Raw genomic sequence first — 23,886 nt, forward strand, 5'->3', positions numbered from 1 at the left:
GCATCATGAACGGGTGCTGCTTCTGGTGCTGGTCGGTCATGTTTTCGGTGATTTCTATATTTTATTTTTAAATTGATAATATGGCATTTTTAGTTATTTGCATAGTACTTTTACTTATTTGCAGTTGCATATTGATATCTGCTGCACTTGTTACGTTGACGTTCTGTACATATAGACAATTCACGTCACATTAAAACAAAGCCGAAATATGACACCATAATAAGCTTCAACTGCCATATCTATACATTTCTGCTTTCAGTTTGAGCTGCGTATGTTGGATTTAGAACCCGATTTGAAGAGTGACATCAGTGGAGCAGCAATAAGGTATTTTTTTATAGCCTGACGAAAAAGAGGTTTGCTATAAGTATTACGTATCTCAGTTTGTCATTATTTTCTAACCAGGATCTGTTCATTCTGAGGTTTTTTACGTGTTTAATCAAAAATCAAACTCATATTTATATAAAGGTTGTATTGTTGAAGTTATACTTCTTTTGGCGCGATGGAGAAAAATGATGAGAGTGAATTTTTACGATGCAACTTTTGAGAAGTGGTGGTAAATGTTTGATTCTTATGTGTTATTCTGAGCTAATCTTTTCTTTCTATAAATGTTTATTTTTAGTAATAATTAAATAACATATTTGTCATACCATACTTAGCTATTTTTTAGGTACTTCCCTCTTCCTTTTTACATCTTCAAAATAATAGGTAAACCTTAAAATAAATCCTACTTTTTTCATGCATGTAAGTATTACATGGATAAACGTGTGCGATTCATATACGATAATTTTAGTTTTATAATTGTTGTCAACACTGGCTGTTTTAAAAGGCCAATAGACTTGCACACCGAGCCACTAAAATAAAAAAATCAAAATTTAAAATTTTTAAATTATTGTCAGTTAAACTTAAGACAAAAGAAAAGTAAACCCTATTACCTACCTAATTTAATTTAATGTTTGTAACTGATTTGTGTAGCATTTATATTATTTTCTTCCAGCCTTGTATAGTGTAGTACTTAAAACTTAGATCGAATCGTTAGAATACTTTGAAAAGTATTTTCAAAGTATTCTAGCAATATTGTATTGATGAATTAGTGCCTAGTGGTAACTGGAATCCTGTGGAGTTTGGAACCGACTTTTATCAGATTTTTTGCATAAAATTTAAGGATGTCCGAATTTAAGACTCCAACTAAAAGTAAACTACAAGAGAACAATGATAATATAACAATACCACCATCGCCTTTTCTACATAAACTTGGATATGGAACAGGTAGCAACATAACTTATGTCTCTTATTGTCACGCTCACATAGTTCTTTTTAAAACTTAAAGTGTAACCTAACACCTGTTTCAGGAGTTTCAGTTTTACAGTTGGTACGCTCTCCAAGAGCTGGACTAATACGTTCACCCTGGGCTTTAAAAATGTTAAACAAACGTGTGAAACCCAATAAAGTGTACAAAGAACGCTTACAGGCAGAAGCTGATCTGCTGAAACGGTTGTCACATCCAAACATTGTTGGTTTTCGAGCATTCAGCAACAGAAAAATCTTATATTTGGGCATGGAGTCATGTGACTTGTCACTTGGTGATATGATTGAAAAGAAAGTTGAAGATGATTGTGAACCTTTTGCAGCAAAATATATTATAAAGGTACAAAATTTGTCTTGTATGTGTAATGTGTATGTCCAGCCTAGCAAAACTCTCAGAGATAAAAGTGATTCACTCAATGTATGAAACATGCAGTGACTGAGAGATGATGGCTTTAATCTTGTAAAAAACAGAGATAGCCGAATTCAACTATGTTTTCATATAACTGTGATTTTTTAATTTTATCAGATATATAACAGATATTACTAGTGGGAGGCTCCTTTGCACAGGAAGCCTGCTAGATTATGGGTACCACAATGACACCTATTTCTGCCGTGAAGCAGTAATGTGTAAGAAATAGTGTGTATCATGCTGTAAGGCGCCATAGCTAGTGAAATTATTGGGCAAATGAGACTTAACATCTTATGCCTCAAGGTGACGAGCATAATTGTAGTGCCGCTCATAATTTTTAAGTTTTTCAAGAATCCTGAACGGTACTGTATTAGGAGCTCATCCCTTATTTTCATAAAAAAAATATTTACATGTTTTTCAACTACATACAGATTTGACATAAGTTTGAAATACTAGTCGTTGCAGTATGAGATTTGGCGACAAAGTATAATCTGCTTAAAAGTGAGCAGTTGCTTAATACAATATTGATATAAAAAATAAAATTCAATAATTTATTTGAAAGCTATTGTTTCTGTACTCTTTTGTATTGATAAAAATGAATGAACTACATATTATATTTAATTGTATTTCAAATGTATTAACTTTAACTTTTCAGGTTGCTACAGATATTGGGAGTGCTTTAGACTATCTTCATACGAAGATTCAGATACTTCATGGGGATATTAAATCATACAATGTATTAGTTAATGGAAACTTTATAATTTGCAAACTGTGTGACTTTGGTGTAACAGTTCCTCTGGATGAAAATGGTGTATTTGACAAAGAAAACAATAAAAATGTCGCCTACTATGGTATAACTTTCATATAATATGATTATATAATTGAACGGAATTCCAGAAAAAAGTTCCAAAACACAATCATGTTGAAATTGAGCTAAGAACACAAAACTGGTCATTCATATTAACGGACAAACAAAAAATGGCAGCCCTACTGTCACTCTTTAAATGACATCATGACTTAGTAGCCCAACCCACATGCATGGAATACACTAATATTTATTAAACTTTAAATACATATTCCTAAAAATGTGATGTTTGTGGCTTGGAAAGTTTTTCAGGAACTACATCCAATTATTCTACATAAAGTATATGACATTTATTTGTGAATATGTATGACAGGTACTGAAGCATGGAGTGCACCGGAGGTACTTAATGATGGACTAATAACTAGTAAAACTGATATCTGGTCTCTTGGTCTCACTCTGTGGGAGATGTTGTCCCTGGCACCTCCTCACACTGTCATTGATGAAGACTCTGATGCTTCTGTCACCAGCATGGATGATTCTTATATGAATGATGCCTTTGAGAGATATGGTTTGTTTAAATTTAAAATATATTTTATGTATCCAAGTTTGCAAGTTTCAATGTTTATTTATTGAATTTGAATATAGTGTGTTTTCTCTAACAAACATGCTGATACTATGAAACATAATCTTGGCTTTTATACAAAAGAAAAGATACCAGCAGCTATCGCCCAGAGTGACACAAACTCATTTAGCTTAAATTAATTTGAGCTTATATCTTACCCTTTATATCTTACCCATTATATCTTACCCTTACCTTAACAAGTCACATAAAATTTAAATAACTTTTCACAATTGGCTTAACAGAGCTCTAAGTGCAAAGGATATCTGGTGTATGATAAAACAGTCAGGATGTAACTCTGAGAAGTCTATGAACATCCCAGAAAAGTTCTGAATTCTTAGAAGCAAAATGAACCCAGTTGGTCTTGTTTCAGAAACAGAAGCTCCCTTACCACACTATGCATCGGTTTTTGTTAAGATACATGTGATTTGTCTGTCAGTTGTAAAAAAAATATTTTAATAAGCATTTCAGATTAATAAAAACTCATTTAATAGTTTCACAGATTGTGTGTTAATTGAATACAATATATATTATAGGAACTCGGCCAGAAATTCCAGCGAACATAACAATAGAAGAGTATAGTGATGCTCTGTCTCTATTCCATGCATGCACAGAAGCAGACCCCAGTTTGCGACCCTCGGGCTTGCACCTTGCTACTGCTGCTGCGGAAATTCTCAATAATATAGAGACACCTGATAAGTGAGAATGGATCTGAGACAAGAAAAGTTAGGTATATTACTATTAGAGTTAAGGTATTGTTTATATAAGTCACGTTGTCACTGCAATTATTAAATTAATATTTTACCAGACTCTGACTCATTTTTATGCGTAAAACCAATTGTAATCATAAACTAAATTTATTTATGGTTTAGGAAATAAAATACAAATAAATAAGATACTTACTCACATTACATATTAAGGCTCCCATTTTCCAAGCAATTCAGTTGTTAACCAGTCCTCTCTTGAGGGCCATACAATACTGTAGTTGCTGATGAAGTCGAATTTCGACAACATGGGGTCACTCACCATGTTTAGTACAGGACTTCTCAGTAAGTTTAGCTCAAATAGCCACAGCAAGTTTGAGAGCCAGTTCGTCCACCCTTGGGTCATTATTCCATGCATGCTGACCCTTGTCACCTCCTTTTGTACAAGATAAAAGTTAAGGGGGCTGCAGGGTCAGAAGCGAATTTGGAGCTGCTCCCGGTGTAGGATGTCATTGCTCCTCTTAAGAGTTCAGTTGAGTTGGGTAGAAATTCATTTCCATAGAAACCAAATCCTTATTATTTTTAAAGTGGATGGCTTTTGATCCTTATCAACTCATATGTTACATATACACAGTCATACCAGTTGAGAGTTGTCTCCTTTACACAGGATGCTGGTTAGATTAAGGGTACCACAACAGCAACTATTTCGTGTTTCGGTGTGAAGGGCGATTATTGAAGGGAAATTACTGGGCAAATGAGACTACATCTTATGTCTGCCACTCAGAAATTTTGGGTTATGCAAGAATCTGGAGTGCCACTGCATTGTAATGGGCAGGGTGTATCAATTACCATCAGCTGAACATCCTGCTCGTCTTGTCCCTTACTTTCATTAAAAAAATTACTATGTGATCTTATTCTTATCTAGATTTTATCACACAGAAGGTATTTTTAATATTTACACTTTCTATTGAGCTGCATGTAGCAGTGATAGAGGATGTAGTGGAATTTAAGGAAAAATAAGTAAATTGAGAATAGTTTTGCTGGATGTGAAATAAACAATATTATGATTATTTAAAACAACTTATATTTAATATAAATAACAACAACCTTTACACCTTATTACTAAATATACATAACTCACCGTCATAACAGATTCAATTTATATTATGGACTGTATCAAGTTGTTTTCAAAAATATAAGTGAAGCATTAATGTTTGGTGTCTTGAAGTAGAATGATTATTATAACTCATTCACTGTGTTCGCTATCTGAGATTCTAATTTACAACAGATTATATATGACTAGTATAATTATTACTTGTAATATTAAATAAAATTAACCTAAGACAGTAATAAGCTGACAATCTATATGTATTTTAGTATTATTATATCTATGCGTATGAAAATATATTTTGTTTTAACAGCTGTTAACCTAGTGTTGATATTGTTTGAGGTACATGTATTAAGGCAAATATGAATTGTATAATATAATGTTATTTTGTAACATGGGCACTGTTTAAGTTTAATGTGGTACTCAAAAAGTCAACACACATATATGTGTTGACTTTTTTTTCCAAAATTAATGTTAAATTAACTTAGATAATTTTTATGTCTAGATAGAACCTCTTGTTGATGTGCAACACATAACAACAACCAGGTTTATTACTTTAGTTAGCTATGTCTTGTACTCACAATAGCTCAGTCACTTTGTTTTAGTCTGCGTGTGTTTGCTTAAAAGTTCACAGCACAGTCTATCTAGACGAACAAATTTTCTAAGTGCACTATGAAGCATAGTTGAGTTAAAGTACTAATTTCTTCATTAACCGAATACACCTAAGCTATGGTATGGAATAATAAGACAAGTAGGCTTTCATAACTGCAGTTGTATGATCAAGTGTAAGAAGAAATGTTATGCAGTACATAAATGAATGCATTTACATATATATCAAGTAGTTATTAGAATGTTATGGGGAAAAGTAACATATAATTATATAGTATTTGTCATATTTACATAAACATTTAAGCTCGATATAAGGACCGATAAAACAATACAAGTTGTAATTATTAATGGTTCGTAAATGAACATGTGTGATATTCAAATCTATGCAGTACATTAGATGAGCAAGCATACAAACTTATGGGTTCTGTAGAATACCTGCATTCATAGTGTGTAAGGAAAATCCTCGAGTGTATCTTCATCATCATCAGCCGGAAGATGTCCACAGCTGGACAAAGGCCTCCCCCAAAGATGTCCACAACGATCGGTCCAGCGCTGCCCCCATCCAACCTATTCCGGCGATCTTGACCATCTTGTGGGGAGCCTACCAACACTGCGTCTTCTTTAAATCTTCGTCTTCAGACACTGTGGTATTTGAGACGAGAAGATTTTAAGGAGCTTCCCGAACGTTGACGAGTGAGCTCTTGCGCGAAATTGGACCTGCCTAACTGGATTGTTTGTCCGAGGTAGACGTACTCGTCGACAATTTCGAGAGTACAGTTCCCAATTGTTATGGGAGTAGGTGCGACATGGACATTTGACACAATTCAGGTGTTAACTATGCAGCTTATTTTTTCATCCTTGCGTCTTCCATTTCCAGTACATCATATTGTATGGCAATTATAAAAAAGTGGCATTTAAATATTTTATAGTATGTTACATGTTAGTATGTAACAATTTTACTGTTAAAACACCACAGTCACTATTAAGTACCAAAAGTTTGTAAAAACCAGTTTGACCAAATCACAGATGAGGTCTTTTTTAAAGAGTAATTGACTTAATAGTTATGTGTAGTCAGCGATATATTAGGGGCGCATGTCGGCGACGGGCGCAGGTATTGTAGCGAGGCGCCCCAGGTACGTCGCCACGTCCCGCTTGCCGGCAGCAACCGCCACCTGCAATGCGGTGAGGCCGGCCGCGTTGCGCAGCGCGTACAGCGGTATACTGCCGCCGCCCTCTGGAATATACAAACTACGCCATCAGTTTTTACCTAGCTATAAAAACAAGTCGGGCAATGTGGAAAACTTAATAGTTGCACGAAAAATGAAAACGGAAATTATTACAAATTATCTTTACATATATGAATCCAGTTTCCTGTTTGTTCCCAGTGAACTCCTAAATTAATTAACGGAATTTAATGGGGATTACTTCATAGAGTGCAGTTTAATCTGACTTGAGAGATAGGATAGTTTTTAATTCGTTTTGGGTACCATAGTTATTTTTATTTAAATTTTTTGTTTTGTAAATATGTCCAATACTTAATTATGAGAGAATTTATTGACGCACGGATTGACAGTTCTGCTGTGACACAGTTTCAATAAAACAACAGGGAGCATATTTTGGAAATAATTCTTGGTGTTATGAAATATTATTGACAAATTCATAAAAAAAAAACAGTATTTTATTTATTATGTACAGAACAGCGTCTGTCGGGTCAGCTAGTAGTCTATATATATAAAAATGAATTGCTGTTCGTTAGTCTCGCTAAAACTCGAGAAGGGCTGGACCGATTTGGCAAATTTTGGTCTTGAATTATTTGTGAAAGTCCAGAGAAGGTTTAAAAGGTGAATAAATAGGAAAATGCTCAGAATTAACAACAAATTTGTTTTTCCTTTGATGTGTCCACACAATTTCTATGAGAGAATTTATTGACGCACGGTTTGACAGTTCTTCTGTGAAACAATTTCATTACGACGGCAGGGTGCATATTTGACGAAGTAATTCTTTATGTTATGATATATTATTGACAAATTCATAAAAAAACATTATTTTATTTATTATGTACAGGACAGCGTCTGTCGGGTCAGCCAGCATTTTATAAAATCCCCAAAAAATTATTATTGCTTAAAATATAAATGCTGTGATAACGGGAGTGACGCAGGGACAGCGAAGGGACCCGAGCTCGCCCAAGCTTTTTATAAGTAATATGTGAATACGTTATCACTGACCTGTATAAATACCACTGGACAGGCTGTTCCATATGTTTGACAGTAATTTTTTGTGCCTATTTGAAGCGCCACTCGCGAGCGTCCAGAGAACTAGTTTTGACGTAAAATACAAATGGCTGCGAGAGAACCGTACAATACTCTGAAGTATTTTTGCATTTTAAATTAATTTCGGTCGTTTTCTTTGTTATTTATACTTCAGGAATCAACGTAATAAAGGACACAATTTTTTTGTTAATAGTTTTCTTATCGATGTTTGTTTAGCTGAGGTTGACATAACTTGTATTTTTTTTTAATTTAATGGTTTTGACAGCCGCCAGTCCAGTGGTTAGTAGAGGTCAGTGATACTTCTTCCTTCTTTTTTTTTATTACTAATAAAAATAGATAATAAATAATTTACGTATTCAAGTAAGCAGATGTCTTTTTGCAGCATTATTTTGAACAAACCTAATTGTTTAGGGTCGACGATTTAGCCGCGAACTAGATTTTAGTTAGTGAATGAACTGTGCGTTGACTTACACTTTGACGGAGGGGAAATAGTGCGGAAGGCCTCTCCGGTCCGCCTAGCCCATGCTATTATGATTTGGGGATTAAAATGCACTCAAATCCTAGGATCTATTGTGCTATCTATTAGCCCATGTTGCTCTATGGGAAAAAATGAAGTGTATCGTACGGTAATACAAAATATATTATATGATAATTTGATATGTTTTTTAAAGTGATAACCTTCACTTCTGGGATTAATAACACAAATAAAACTGAAAACAAAATTTTAATAACAAATTGTTTAGATTTGCAAGAGAAACATTTCAAGTCAATTTCCTAATATGCAAATATTGGGGTTGAGGAGGTTATCAACTGTAAAGTTGATCCTGTAAATGAAGCCACAACCTGAGAGTTGAACAAAGCATATAAGATTTTATAAACGATACGTCACTCGAACGGTTGGCTCAGTTCGAAAGAGCACTCGCACAAAACGGTCGAAAGGTCGCGGGTTCGTGCCCCGCATCGTTCATAAAATTTTGTTTTCAGTTTTATTTATGTATATTATATGACTGATAGATGAATGATAAACTCACGTGGTGCGCGCACGTGCCGACGCGCTAGCAGTCGCACGCACGCCAGCTGACCAAACATGGCGGCGCCGTGCAGTGCGCTCTGACCGTTCTGATACAAACAAGTAATTAATAATAACTTTATTTCCCAATTATTACAATAAATAATATTACAAGTAAAAATATGTTTCTAATTTATATTTTTAATTATTTACATGCAATACATGCAGCAAAGATAGCTAAACTAGTATGAACTGTGTTTCAGCTATCAGTGACTTCTCAGTACCAGACATAATTACCCACACAGTCAGATCAAATAATCAAAATCAGATAAAATCCGGTGTACCCAATAAAGCTATCTCTCAACTCCAGCCAGCACGGATTTCTTAAAGGTCCCTCAACTGACTTAAATGTTGGACTTAGTAAAGAACGAAGGAGTCTAAGATAATCTCCTATGAATAATATTTTTTTATTCCTTCTTGCCAATTGGTAAAAAGTAAATACCAACATTTCCGAAAACGTTGAGCTTTTATGAAAAGAAGTGGCAAGAAACTCATTGCCACTCTTTCAAATCAACATTTACACATCAGTACAAATATTCAATGCCTTACACTACTAACAAAAAAAATATATGAATTAATAATTAAAAAAACATGAGTTATCGAGTACCGGAAATGTAACAATCCATACAAAATATAAATAAAGGTATTATGCGAGCATTTTATTACATATATTATTTATAAAACAATACATATTTTTTTATGGAAATGGAGGACAAACGGGCGGTCGGGTCACCTGGTGTTAAGTGATGACCGCCGCCCAAATTATCTTGCAACACCAGAGGAATCACAGGAGCGTTGCCGGCGCCTTTAAGGAAGGTGTACGCGCCTTTTTAAAGATACACATGTCGTATCGTCCCGAGCACTGCAGAAGGAAGCTCATTCCACAGCTTTGTAGTACGTGCAAGAAAGTTCCTTGAAAACCGCATTGTGGAGGACCGCCACACATCCAGATGGTAACAGATACACATATTATATAAAAAATAATTTAAATTTTAAAAGCATAGTACTAGTGGCGGCTATGTGCCAGTAAGTATTGTTATTTGGTTTTGAAACACCGTAGCTGAAATTACGGAGCTAGTGAGACGTAACATCTTACGTCAAAACTGACGAGCGTATTGCTGATGCCGGTCAGAACTTTTGGTTTTCCTGCATTGAAATAGGCTGGAAGTACAAACGCTTAATTTCCGCACAGCATACCGGCGGTAAGGTGCGGTCTAGTGCCGCTATGTTTCGCATAGATTGGTGTCGAGGACCGAAGGCCATCACATGGCGTTGCGTAGAGACGTCTCTTCATTGTGTGTCTTCTATCGCATTTATTACGGGGAGTGTTCCGAAGAGCTGTTTCAACTGAATCCTGCCGCTGAATTCCACCTTAGCACGACAAGACACAATTTAAGATATCATCCCCACCATCTGAATGTGTGGTGTTCCTCCACAGTGCGGTTTTCAAGGAACTCTCTTCCATATACAACAAAGCTGTGGAATGAGCTTCCTTCTGTGTTGTCTCGGGGACATACGACATGGTTATGGCCTTCAAAAAAAGGATGTCCTTCATTTCCAAAAAAAAAGTATCAATTGCCATCAGCTGGTGACATGTTGTTCGCATCACCACTATCTTATAAACAACTTACCGGCAGTAGCCCGAGGTTTGGTTTATAGTTGAGCAGTTCCACCACGACGGGTGCGTGGCCTTTGTGCGCAGCCTTGAACAGCGGAGACGCGCCGTCCTGCTCACACATAACATAAAATACTCGTAAACGGTACCAGTGGGAGGCTCCTTTGCATAGAATGCCGGCTAGATTATGGGTAGCACAACGGCGCCTATTTCTGCCGTGAAGCAGTAATGTGTTAACATTACTGTGTTTGGGTCTGAAAGACGCCGTAGCTAGTGAAATTATTGGGAAAATGAGACTTAACATCCAATGTCTCAAGGTGACGAGCGCAATTGTAATGCCGCTCAGAGTTTTTGGGCTTTTCAAGAATCCTGAGCGGCACTGCAATGGAAAGGAGCTGGGCGTATCAATTACGATCGCCCTGCTCGTTTCGGTTTGCGATTGCGATTAAACTAGCGGTAGCGACTCAAGTTCGATCTTTTACGACCGTTTTCAATAACGTATCTCTAGTTGCAGATACAAGCTATCACCGTTTAATGACAAGATATTATGTATCCATAGTTATGTCATATTATAGTTATTTATTTATTGGAACACCAACAATGGTATACATGACATTTGCTTACACAATATCAAGATTCTATATAGTCTAGTATATCTATTACTTAAAGGCATTCACAGCAATTAGTTATGTCGATAGGTTATTGAAATGTAAGTAAGCTGAAAGGATGGATTTGTCTACCTCTAGTAAGTTAAACTATGGATAGATAGGTTATTGAATGCGGCACCTGTCGTAGCGCGTCCACATCGGCGCCGGCGGCGAGAAGCGCTCGTGCGACTCGTTGGTGGCCGCACTGCGCCGCAATCCAAAGGGGCGTGGCCAAGTCCGCACGCGCCGCGTCTACTCGCGCCCCCGCCCGCAGTAACGTCACGCACACGTCCTCGTGCCCGTTCTGTGCCGCTATGAACAACGGACTCGCTTTGTCCTGTAAATACATCAATTTGTTTAATACTAACCAGCCAAAAGAAAACGAAGAAGACAGCAGACAAGGTGGGAAGATGAAACAACATTAACAGCAGGACCTAACTGGAGAAGAGTTGCCCAAAACAGAAAAGAGTGAAATTCTTTTGAGAGGGCCTTTTCCAATTGGCACGTGGAACTAAGAGACATTTTATAGTTGTTTAGGTTTTTCAAATGTTAATTGTTTTTAGTACATTAATAAAATTAGTTTATTATTATTATTAAGCAGCCAACTGTTAACTTTACAACATACAAAACCCGAGGAAGTTACAATGAAATGATCGTCGCCCCCGGCCCAATGGAGTCTTTAAGATTTTTTTATGTGGCAGTGGCAGTGTGGCAGAGCCGAGCTTGTGACGATAGAACGAACGGGCAGACAATTTCTTTGACAATAAGGAACGAGACAAGCAGGACTTTCAGCTGATGGTATTTGTTACAAAAAACCCCAAAAATTCGGCAATTCTACAATTGCGCTCGTCACCTTGATACAAGATGTTAAGTCTCATTCGCCCAGTAATTTCACTAGTTACGGCGCCCTTCAGACCGAAACACAATCATGCTAGCACAATATTGCTTCACGGCAGAAATACCCATAATCTAGCCGGCATCCTGTGCAAAGGAGCCTCCCACTGGTAGACTGCAAACGTAATTTTGCCACACGCTCGAAATCGGCAACAAGCTGCTTATTTTCGTAGCTAATTGTCCTGTACGGGCGCCCATCTTCCACCAGAATATAACATGTTCCTGAGGCGGAGAACCCTGCACGAGTGTTCTCACTCGGGCCGCATGTCGTATCCTGGTATGATCACAGATCCTTTTTTTGCCGACACAAACGAGGCAACAACATTGCATCACCTCTATTACCGGTACTTCTTCGACTTGCACAACATCTCGAAAACGAATTAAGGACAGTTATACATTTTAATAGTTTATGAATGAAGAGTTAAGTCCAGTCGTGCGTCATTTCAAAACTTTTTTTTTACTAATGAAGTAACTATTTCCAACTGGAAAGCCTACAGAAATAGTTGAGTGCTATAAACAGATTTACTTCATTTCCTAATGCAATGCTTAATTAGTTGTCCGGTCACATTAGCAATGTTTTTTCCCTGATTTTGGACGTCCGTTAGGTACTGCTAAATTCATATCGATGTTTTTGAAAAATTACAAATGACCTTTTTACTCGATTTCTAAAATATTCCCCTTTAGATCCCTTACTCGATTCGCGACGAAAACTTTATGTTTTTTCCAGACCTATATCGGAATGATGTGAACAGATTTTTCGATGATTATAACGGTTTTATAAAGTTAAAACCCCGATTGCGCTGCACTAAACAGTAAAAATTAATTTTTAATGATAGTTTTTACAAAAGAAGGCCATCTCTTCGTAGCGTTTCACGAAAATATACGTCAGAGTTATTGGCCTGATTCCTGCCGCTGAGTTGCAACATTACACCTCACGTCACAGTCTTAAATATCATCTTAACCATCTAGTTTACCATTAAGTCTTATAAAAAAATGCATAACTTCCTGTGAAGGTACAAACACACAAGACATTTTATATTCACAAAGGCAGCAATGTGCTCAAGTGTGTACAGGATTCAGGCTAGATTATGGGTACCACAACGGCGCCTATTTCTGCCGTGAAGCAGTTATGAATAAACATTATTGTGTTTCGGTCTGAAGGACGCCGTAGCTAGTGAAATTACTGGGCAAATGAGACTTAACATCTTGTCTCAAGGTGACGAGCGCATTTGGAGTGCCGCTAAGAATATTTGGGTTTTTCAAGAATCCTGAGTGGCACTGCATTGTAATGGGCATGGCGTATCAGTTACCGTCGACTGAATGTCTTGCTCGTCTCGTCCCTTATTTTCATTAAAAAAAGTAAAGAAAAATAGAAAAAGAAATACCTTCATACAAGAGTTAACGTTAGCTCCTCTCGCTATCAACTCTTCGACCACAGACAGGTGACCACACTGGCTCGCCACAAATAGTGGTGTGCCGCCGTCCTGTAAGAAAATGACGAAACAGATAAATATCGTCTTAATACCAACGTTAAGCCGGAGCTCTAAAGTACATAGTTGAGCCAAAATAGAATATACTGTACAACAATTAATTTATACAGACTTCTCACTTCAGCCGGAAGACGTGCACTGCTGGACAAGGGCCTCCCCCAAAGATTGCCATGACGATCGGTCCTGCCCTCATCCAACGTGTTCTGGCGATCTTGACCAGATAGTCGTCGCATGGTCGCCATTCGAGGACTTTACTGCCCCAACGTCGAGCTATGTGCCCTGCCCACTGCCACTTCAGTTTTGCAACCATGTTATGTCGGTGGCTTTGGTTCTTCTACGGATCTCCTCATTCCTGATTCGATCTCGCGAGGAAACTCCGAGCATAGCCCACTCCATTGCCCTCTGAGCTTACTCATAAGGTCCATAGTTAGCGACCACGTTTTTGTTCCGTATGTCATCACTGGCAACACACACTGGTTAAAAACCTTCTTCTTCAGACGCTGCCGTATTTTAGACGAGAAGGTTGTACGGAGCTTTCCGAACGCTGCCCATTCGAGTTGGATTCGACGAGTGATCTCTTTCCCGAAATTAGACATGCCCAACTTGATTATTTTTTCAAGGTAGACGTACTCGTCAACAATTTCGAGAGAACTGTTCCCAATTGTTACGGGAGTAGAGCCTGTCTTATTATGTGATTCTATTTTCTAATGAAAGTTATGTGGCCATGGCCTATTCTTGAATAAATATAGTAACTCACCATGGACGGAGCATCAATGGCAGCGCCAGCATCCAACAAGAGGCGGGCGATGTCGAGGAACCCTCCCTGTGCTGCGAAGAACAACGCACTCGTTCCTGTCTGACATCAACACACACCTTAACAAAATACTAATACGACATCATCGACTAATTATGAAAAAAATTCAAGGTGTTAGATACTTTACAATGCATATGTCACTTGTCGGCATATTTTTTTTATGAAAATAAGGGACGAGACGAGCAGGACGTACAGCTGATGGTAATTTATACGCCCTGCCTATTACAATGCAGTGCCACTCAGGATTCTTGAAAAACCCAAAAATTCTGAGCGGCACTACAACTGCGCTCGTCACCTTGAGATATTAAGATGTTTTTTTTAGTCTATGCGTTAGTATATTGTAAGTCTACGGTTTATAATGTCGCTTCATTTTAAATTATTAAAACTTTCGTAAGACCTTAATAACCTTTATTTATTTAAATCGGCTTTACCCACGATGCTGGTAGCATCGATAAATCGTGACCTACTGACTAGTTTTGGACTATACGGGTCCTTCATGAGGGTGAGTGTAGCAAAGTGATGAGATTAGTGAAGACATCTGCTACCATTACAAGTAGTTATAGGTAAGAGACAACACACGACGTGCCTACTTAAGCAAATAGAGTGTTCACCCTCAGCGCGACATCCTTGCCTATCTCAATAAATTTTAAAACTTCGTTCTTTGTTAAAGTAGGGTTCTCTCGTCAAGAGCTCCACGGGAAGTGCCTGCTATTCATAAAACGCACGCTGCGTTAATACTCGGGGCAGCTGAATTGCAAATTTAATAAAAAACTTAACAAACGAAAAAAAGTAAATTGCACTTTGATCCGAATACATCGCATCATAATTAGATTTATTCAATAAGGTCAAAAATATTACACTTATTAATGTCGAATGTTATACATTTTACCATTTACCACCTATCTGGAAAAGGTTGAGCCTTATTAAAGATGTGGCAATAAACTCATTACCACTTTTGATCATTTATATTTATTATATCAATAATTACAGCTTCATCATTTTACAAAGTTTGCGAAGCGATGCAACAAAAATACTTAAACGATACACGAGTACTTAATACACACGTAAAAACAAGAGTTACTGAGTACAGCTGATGCATCATTATGTGTTAGTATTATGGGATCAATATCATTACTTAACTATACTATAAGTACTATTTATGTAATCAAGAACCTACACATATAAAAGATTCAGTAGGTAGTAGGTACAAACGAATTATATAATAATGGTATCCAAAAAAGGACACTTCTGTTCATAAGTTATTCTATCTATATGCAGGTATCTATAGAATTACAATGAAACATCAGTAGTGTACATACCGTCCTGCAACAGGCTGGATCGGCGCCTTGGGCCAGCAACTCGGCCACGCACTGCGTGTGTCCCATGGCGGCAGACAGGATCAGTGGTGTGGTACCGTCCTGAAACAGGACAACACTATCGTAAAGTTTCAATAAATTTTACAATATTCCTATAAACTCCAGAAATATATTAATAACTTTTCTATGTATTTCTATGCTGGGATGGTTTGGCCACGTCGAGAGAATGAATGAAGAACGATTGACGAAAAAAGTATATAAGGCCAGTATGAATGAAAGTGTTGGAAGGGGTAGACCTAGACGCACGTTTCGAGACCAAATCAGGGACGTCTTGAAAAAAGGCCAGGTCAAGAGCACCCTAAATCGAAGAGCTTCTATGAAAGGAATAATGAAAGTGGACGAAGCGAAAAAAGTATGCTAGGATCGTAGCAAGTGGTCTCTGCCTACCCCTACGGGAAAGAGGCGTGATTATATGTATTTTTTTTATTTTATGGAATAGGAGGACAAACGAGCGTACGGGTCACCTGATGCTAAGTGATCATCGCCACCCACAATCTCTTGCAACACCAGAGGAATCACAGGAGCGTTGCCGGCCTTTAAGGAAGGTGTACGCGCTTTTTTTGAAGGTACCCATGTCGTATCGTCCTGGAAACACCGCACAAGGAAGTTGTATGTATGTTTTCTATGTAAAATTGAAACAGTTACCTCATACTACTTGTCCATTACATTTAAAGAGTTGTTTTTGTTTAGTTCTGAAGTATTTATCAAAAAGAACGAACATAAAAGAGTATCCATGTTGAACGCGATGAGCTTAAAGTATCCCATACAGTTCCGGTACAGTATATGAAATTGGGAATGCTTAGGAACGTAGTTTTAATGCATTAAATGTAGAACATAACTGGTAGGTTTCGAAAGAATATTTAGAATAAAATAATGTATTGATGGTGAGAGAAGCAACGGTGCGATAACAATTAAATCAATGTGAAATGAACGTTCGCGTCGCTCCAATAAACGTGCACGATTTACGAGATCGTGTTACCAGCGCGCATGCAAATGAGGTTCACTTCAATGAGGGTTGATATCAAAGATGAACGATATGTTGTACAGATTCATTCAAGAGACCCCAAGATGTTTAGAAAGTACAACAATTTATTCCACACTTTTTATTAGCTTCACCTATATGTATGTTTGTTTGTAACTGTGACTCATTTGGGTGCGATTTTGACCCACTTTAAACAACCCGATTTCGTTCAAACTTATCGAGGACCGATGACAATACATTAATTTGATAAAATTATTCGATTTTTTCAATTTGCAAAATAATATTTTTGTTAATTTATATAATTTTCATCTATCGTCTATAAGGCAGGATTTGATGTTAACCATTATCTAATATTAGTAAATTTTCGAATACACAATTTTTAATTTAACAATACAAATAATTGTTTAAAAAAAACGCTTTTATAATTAAAACAAACTAAATAGTAGGAAATATTTTCTATTTTTTAGTACAGTTTTCTATGAAAGCGTGTTTTTTAGTTTTTTTTTAACTACTGTTTATGTCATTAAAATTACCATTTCGTATGTTCGGCTATTTTACAAACCATTGCTGATGCATGAAACGCCGGCTGACCAAATTCAAATTTGATATTATGATTTCTAACGCCTAAAATGGAGCTCGATAGACCGCAGACTCCAAGAAATTTTGATAATTTATACCAAGAGCAAGCCATAGATTTGAATCTCTAGGTAAATGTAAACGTCACCGTCCAAATAACACCTAGCGGTAGCGACATCTATTGGAAAGGCCTCGAGTGAGAAGGAGCACTATAGGGCACAATAAGTGGCAAGACACACATTGCCGCTCTTTTAAATCACTTGGTATTGACAGAATTCAAAATTAATATAGATACAATGTAAAGTCAAGCAATAAAAATAATCTAAAAATAATCGTTATTAAATGATTAAAAAACTTCAATAATAATCGAGTAGAAGCACCGGATGCATCAGCGTGTAAAACACACTGTAAATATTCACGTTCACTGGTGCAATATGTTAGGTTTAACTATCTCTGTAAAATCATTGTCAGTACATCATACTCAATGAAGCGATCGTTATTCAACGGTTCCTGTATTAAAATCAATAGTAGTTAAAAACAACTAAAAACACAGTTTTTATAGAAAATCAAACTATAAATAGAGATAAAATTAAAAATTAACACCAATTCCTGCCTTATAGACGAAAGATGAAAATGATATAAAATAACAAAAATCTTATTTAGCAAATTAAAAAATGGAATAATTTTATCAAATTAATATATTGTCATCGGGCCTTGATAAATCTACGAAGTTTGAACGAAATCTGGCCGTTCAAAGTTTGTCAAAATCGCGCCCAAATGAGTCGGTTACAAACAAACAAACATACAGGTGAAGCTAATAAAAAGCGTATAATACGTGCAATCCTAGGCAATATGTACGAGCAGAATATTGAATGACATAAAACATTTCCACAGGGAATGCTGTCATGTGTCATGTCAGTGTCAATGTCAATGTCAGTGCAGCCTGACGAGAATATAGGTAATAGAAAGGTGTTAAAAGAACACGAATAAATTGGTACATTTATAATTCGAAATTAAATGATGTTGCCGCATAATATAATCGTTAACTATAAAGTGACTGTTAATTGAATTGTGAAAATAATTCTAAACAAAACGGGTTCATTGGAAGTGTTTCAAGAGACATCTCTACTATATATTTTCTGCAAAATGTCATGATGTAGCGGTAGGGTTGCTTCAGATATACACATTAAATATATCGAGATTATCAACTACTTAGCTCTCGGTTCAGTGGGCCGCAGCCGGTAATTACGTTACATAAGATTAACCTTGAACTACGTGGCAGAAACCTATTTATGTCGTCTCCAGTTTCATTAGCTATACTCGATCGACGTTGACGATAACGAATTCAAAACTATAGCCAGTGTAGAAAATATTCAATCCAATATTTCACCTAATTCACACAATTTTCACATTGATTATTTTTGACAACATTATTTATAATTTTGCACCAATATATGTAGTTCGGGGATTCTGTCCTCTTGGGCTATCAATGTCAAATTGATTATATTGTATAAACCTCGGAGTGCTCAAATAAAGCTGTCCCATTTCAGCAAATTTAAAATCTGAAAACAGTCGATTGTCCGATAGGCTATGCCATTGTCCAGTAATCTTTTATTATTAAGCTACTAGCTGACCCGGCAAACGTTGTTTTGCCATATAAAGTATAATTCACGCGATAGTTTTATTCAATTTTACACCTTGTGTTACAAAATAGCAATTTTATTACGGATCCCTAATTTTGAAAAAAAAACATAGCCTATATCCTTCCTCGATAAATGGACTACCCAACACTGAAAGAATCATTCAAATCGGACCAGTAGTACCAGAGATTAGCGCGTTCAAACAAACAAACAAACACTGCAGCTTTATAATATTAGTATAGATTATACATTTTTTTATTAGAAACCTAAATAACAGAGAAGATTGAGAGTGCGATTATAAGTCTTCTCCATCCCATTTGCCTCTGTTTCCCTCCACCGATTACTGGCTACTGTTATAATATCATCTGTACCAACGATTCTTTGGCCTGCCAATTTTTCTTTCAAGATGTCCATTTCATCACTTGCAATGCCCCTAAATCCTTATATAATATGCAAATGTGTCCTATACACTGCCATCTCAACTTAATGCGGAGTGTAGTGTGCTAGTTTTGAATTCCGTATGATACTCGTAAGCATAGAAATAATGTATATGTCGCAGGGATATGATAAAAACAGTGATTTGATCAAATCTCGGAGGATGTTAAAACCAACCGAAATTGATGATAGAAAGGTTGTGGTCGTTCATAACGATAATCTCACACAATTTAATCCACTCGGCAAATACTATGACAATTAGCGTTCACATTCCCACCAGTTTCGGTCTCTTCAGAAGTTAGGCACTCTCGGGTTCACATCACAGACTGCCAAAACTGCTTTATGCTTTTTTTATCAGAAGTCCCATAATTATGTCACTTACATGATGGCAAATAGTCATCGAACAAAATGGCACATAATATACTATAAATAAATGGAAATAACCTTTGAAAAGTCTTGAGTTTTCATATAAAATGTGAAGGAACTTTTCCCCCAAACTTATATAATTATAATTGTATTTATTTTGGTAAGTTTTGCTCTGATAGCTCTCCCGATCGACCCTGGCCGACTTTACGAGACTGAGCGTTACTAGCCGAACATGACGGCGCAGTCTCATAACTCATTCAATACTCACAAAGTGCTTAGTGTGCCTAACGAAGTTTTCACATCAAATTATTATCCTTTTTTCTTGCAATAGCAGATAAGTAATAATTATCCATAAAATATACATAATATATAAGTTACGACAGTTTGCAAGTCAATAAGGATCTTAGAAGGTATATACTTACTTAAGTCTGGCCATAAATACTGTTACAATTAAAAATAAACAAAATATTACATTTGAATATGGAATCTGTCATTTGTCAAACAATCCGTACGATTGGCAGTGAAGCATATTCCCACGGAAAGAGTGCGTGCTTCTATTGATAACTGGCCTCAACGTTTAAAGGACTGTATTGCAGCCAACGGAGACCACTTGGAATAAGCTTTTTATATTTTTAATTGCTTTATATTTATATATTAAACTAACACACTGTAAAAGTAATAAATGTTATTTGCAATAGAGTTTTTTCTTTTCTTTGTTTCAGTATTTATGGCCTGACTAGGTATACATAATATTTAAGTCACGACAGTTTGCACGCATAAGACAATAAGCATCTTAAAAGGTATGTATATAAAACCTTTATCCAATTTACGGAATATTATTTAAATACAATAGTGCGAGTAAAAATTAATAACATTCACATACGAACTGCCAAGGTTGTGTTAGCAGCGCTTGATGTAGGCGTAACAGACAATCTATCACAAATAAATTTCTCCTTACGTAAATTCCAGTAATGCTAAAACTAGAACAACCTTGGAATCTCTCAAGACATAGCGGAGCCGGAACGCAAAGAAATTAACCAGCTAAGCCGTTCATAACACTTTGTATGCGTCATCTCCATTGCAATTTAAGACATTATTTTTGTATTTTTGGAAGGCACGTCCACATGTCTTGGCTTAGAGCAGTGGTCGGCAAACTTAATAGCCAAAGAGCCAAATGTTCATAACATTATAACAATTTAAAAAAAATTGGGAGCCAAATCTGCTTGTTTAGTAATTTTTTATTTCACTAAATAAGTAGTACACTAAATAAAACTAAATTTGCTTGCATCTCCTTGGAAAGTATGAGTAAGTCAGGTTTGTGTGTTTTTGTTTTTTTATGTTAGGTAAGCATGATACTAAGTTCTCAACAATAAGACGACTTCTCAGTTATCTCTTGATAATGTTCATGCTTAAAAAACATTGTTCGCATATATATGTAGACCCAAAAAGGAAAAGAACAGCAAACGCGAGCTTTTTCACTATCAAGTAAGAGTCAGTTATACTATTCCAAGTGTTAAAAATTATCATGTCTTCCTTCTCAAAGTCATTCAAAGCAGACCATGTGTGTCATATTTTTCCGTCTCTAATATTTCCAATTCAACACAAAGACGTCTGAAAAGGGGTGCACTTAGGGGTAGTTATATATATTAGTTTTATGGTAAAAGTATTAATTTACTTAAGGTACTAAACTTATCTATGACACTTGCTAAATAGCTATAATTATTGGTTCTACTTGTGAGTACGCGGATCTCTACTATTAATTGGTTAAAATGGTTACTCGGACCAGTCCTGTAATGGTTATAGACAAATGGTTAATGGTAACTAGGACTGGACCGATCAATGGTTACTCGCGTACTGCATCTCTACTATGCATTGGTAATAAATAATAATGGCTAAAATCGTTACTCGGACCAGTCCTGTAATGGTTATAGACAAATGGTTAATGGTAACTAGGACTGGACCGATCAATGGTTACTCGCGTACTGCATCTCTACTATGCATTGGTAATAAATAATAATGGCTAAAATCGTTACTCGGACCAGTCCTGTAATGGTTATAGACAAATGGTTAATGGTAACTAGGACTGGACCGATCAATGGTTACTCGCGTACTGCATCTCTACTATGCATTGGTAATAAATAATAATGGTTAAAATGGTTACTCGGGCCGGTCCTGTCATGGTCAATGGTAACCAGGACCGGCCCGATCAATGGTCACCCGCGTACTGCCTTACTAAAGGCAACACATGGTTATAAGTAATTAATATTATCTACTAAGCAATATTTGTAATATAATGCTGTTCGATGGATTTACTTCGAACAACGTCTGACTTTACAGCGCCATAATTCCTTGGTTTTTTAATCCAGCAATTGTATTACTTCAAAGCTACTATCGCGCCAGAGGCTCACTTGATGAGCCAAAATGCGGTTCTGGAGCCGCAATTTGCCGACCACTGACCTTAGTGCAAATAATACTTGCAAAATCACAGTATTATAAGGTGATTAATATTCGTTTCTGTAGTGAAGTAACGAACACATAATATTACAAGTAGGTAGAGTGGGTACATAAGGCTGTATATTGTTACGGTCTCCCGGGCACGGCCGGTGTTTTCCGCCCGGTTGCGCTTTCGTATTTTTTTATATCCAAGAATAGTTTTCATCATAATAGCACAAACATAGAAGCGAAAAAGTGTGTGTGTACTTATGTATGCACGCAAGAAATTATACTTCTTTGGCCTAACAAAGCAAAAATCCTTAAAATTATTAATTCCTCGTGCTATTCTACGTTTGTAGAAAGAACAATATTGTAAAAATCTGGCAACGATGGCTTTGACAATTAATTATTAAATAACGAATATGGCTGTACGGGCTTGAACCCTTTGCCTATCCTAATAATGGACGAAGAAACCAAAAAAAGTAACGAATGACGCGAACGTCAGAAAATTTTAGGAACCAACTTCAACTTGCTTCTTTTGTTAGAGTGATGCGCGCGCATCTTAATATTTCACTCTCATAATTTTTTCATAACGCGCCTAAAGAATTATAACTTCAAAAATATTATTTTATTGTGTGATGTCTCTACGGCGAGAATTGAACTTTCTCGCATCATTACCCATTATATTGTTTTTTGTGATTTCATCTCAGTTATCATTCGTGAATATTGAATTGTAAGTGCGAGACTATAAAAAGCTCCAGTTAATTCAAACGTAGTACAGCAGTACTCTGAGGCACATTACACATCACCATTATCTCATCATCAACAATAATAAACATTAAATCTCTCTCTCTACAACTCGCCTGTGTCCGATCGTTAACCGATAATCTATAAATAACATGCCGATAGTTGGTAGCTATTTTAGCGTTTTTAAAACACCTACTGTCACTGACCGCTTAGAAAATATTTACCATCAAGTTATTGATCATTTTGACATCTGACTATGTAAAGTAAATGATTAAGGAGGATGTAAATACTACGTAATAAGAGGCGGCACTGCCTAAGTAAAAATTGATATTTAGTTTGGTATGAAAACTTTTTTTGAATTTCAATTTTAGAACCTAATGTAGTATATTGCATTAATTTGTCATTTGTTCTTGTGAATTGACGGCAAATCTATCTTGTTCCACGTGGAAAAGATCCTAACGCGAGAAAATTTTCGGTCAATGACTTATTATGACTTTCGTTGTGGGCTTACTTAACAACAAAGCTATGATAGGCTGCGATCATTATTTCTTAATTAAGCCCCATCTCGTGCCACTATTTACAATTGGTTTAACGAGCTTAAGCGTGGACGTAGCAATCTCAATGATGATCCGCGTGAGGGACGTCCTTTAACAGCGACTACTGAAGATAAGATCAGTGTTGTGCGACGCATAATAGAGAAAGATAAGAGAGTGACCTATCAGCAAATATGGGCAGGCCTAGGCATTGGTATGAGTCAAGTTCAAAAAATATTACATGAACATTTAGGCGTCAAGAAGCTTTGTACCAGATGGATTCCCCATACTTTAACCGACGACCAGAAACACCTTCGCTTAGACTGGTGTCGCCAAATGTTTGATAAGTTCAACGGCGTGACTCAAATGCTGTATTTGACATCGTCACAGGTGATGAGAGCCTGATATATTGCTAGGAACCCGAAACCAAAAGACAATCA

General features: G+C 36.5%; 2 protein-coding genes across 4 annotated transcripts in view; one reads left to right on the forward strand and one right to left on the reverse strand.

Moving 5' to 3' along the window:
- The first annotated feature begins 907 nt into the window (after positions 1-907).
- On the forward strand, positions 908-9,172 carry LOC126974977 (lymphokine-activated killer T-cell-originated protein kinase-like). 2 transcript variants are annotated; one of them, XM_050822750.1, is made up of 6 exons: positions 908-1,266; positions 1,350-1,645; positions 2,370-2,565; positions 2,893-3,087; positions 3,675-3,868; positions 9,102-9,172. In XM_050822750.1, the coding sequence occupies exons 1-5, from the start codon at positions 1,164-1,166 to the stop codon at positions 3,839-3,841; spliced, it is 957 nt and encodes a 318-aa protein (XP_050678707.1). In that variant the 5' UTR covers positions 908-1,163; the 3' UTR covers positions 3,842-3,868; positions 9,102-9,172. The 2 variants fall into 2 exon arrangements, with proteins under 2 accessions (XP_050678707.1, XP_050678706.1); XM_050822749.1 differs by lacking the exon at positions 9,102-9,172 and having other exon boundaries at positions 3,675-3,947.
- Positions 4,904-23,886, reverse strand: part of LOC126974976 (ankyrin repeat domain-containing protein 29) — a 59,365-nt gene continuing 40,382 nt past the window's right edge. The window contains exons 4-10 of one of the 2 annotated variants that reach the window (XM_050822747.1): positions 15,678-15,776; positions 14,302-14,400; positions 13,440-13,538; positions 11,300-11,497; positions 10,530-10,625; positions 8,861-8,948; positions 4,904-6,807 (exon numbers count right to left, since the gene is read on the reverse strand). In XM_050822747.1, coding sequence (XP_050678704.1) covers positions 6,614-6,807; positions 8,861-8,948; positions 10,530-10,625; positions 11,300-11,497; positions 13,440-13,538; positions 14,302-14,400; positions 15,678-15,776 — 873 coding nt within the window. In that variant the 3' untranslated portion in view covers positions 4,904-6,613. The remainder of the gene's footprint in view (positions 6,808-8,860; positions 8,949-10,529; positions 10,626-11,299; positions 11,498-13,439; positions 13,539-14,301; positions 14,401-15,677; positions 15,777-23,886) is intronic. The other variant, XM_050822748.1, reaches the window with a different exon arrangement.

This window comes from Leptidea sinapis, chromosome 34 (assembly GCF_905404315.1).
Source record: "Leptidea sinapis chromosome 34, ilLepSina1.1, whole genome shotgun sequence".
Classification (NCBI taxonomy): domain Eukaryota; kingdom Metazoa; phylum Arthropoda; class Insecta; order Lepidoptera; family Pieridae; genus Leptidea; species Leptidea sinapis.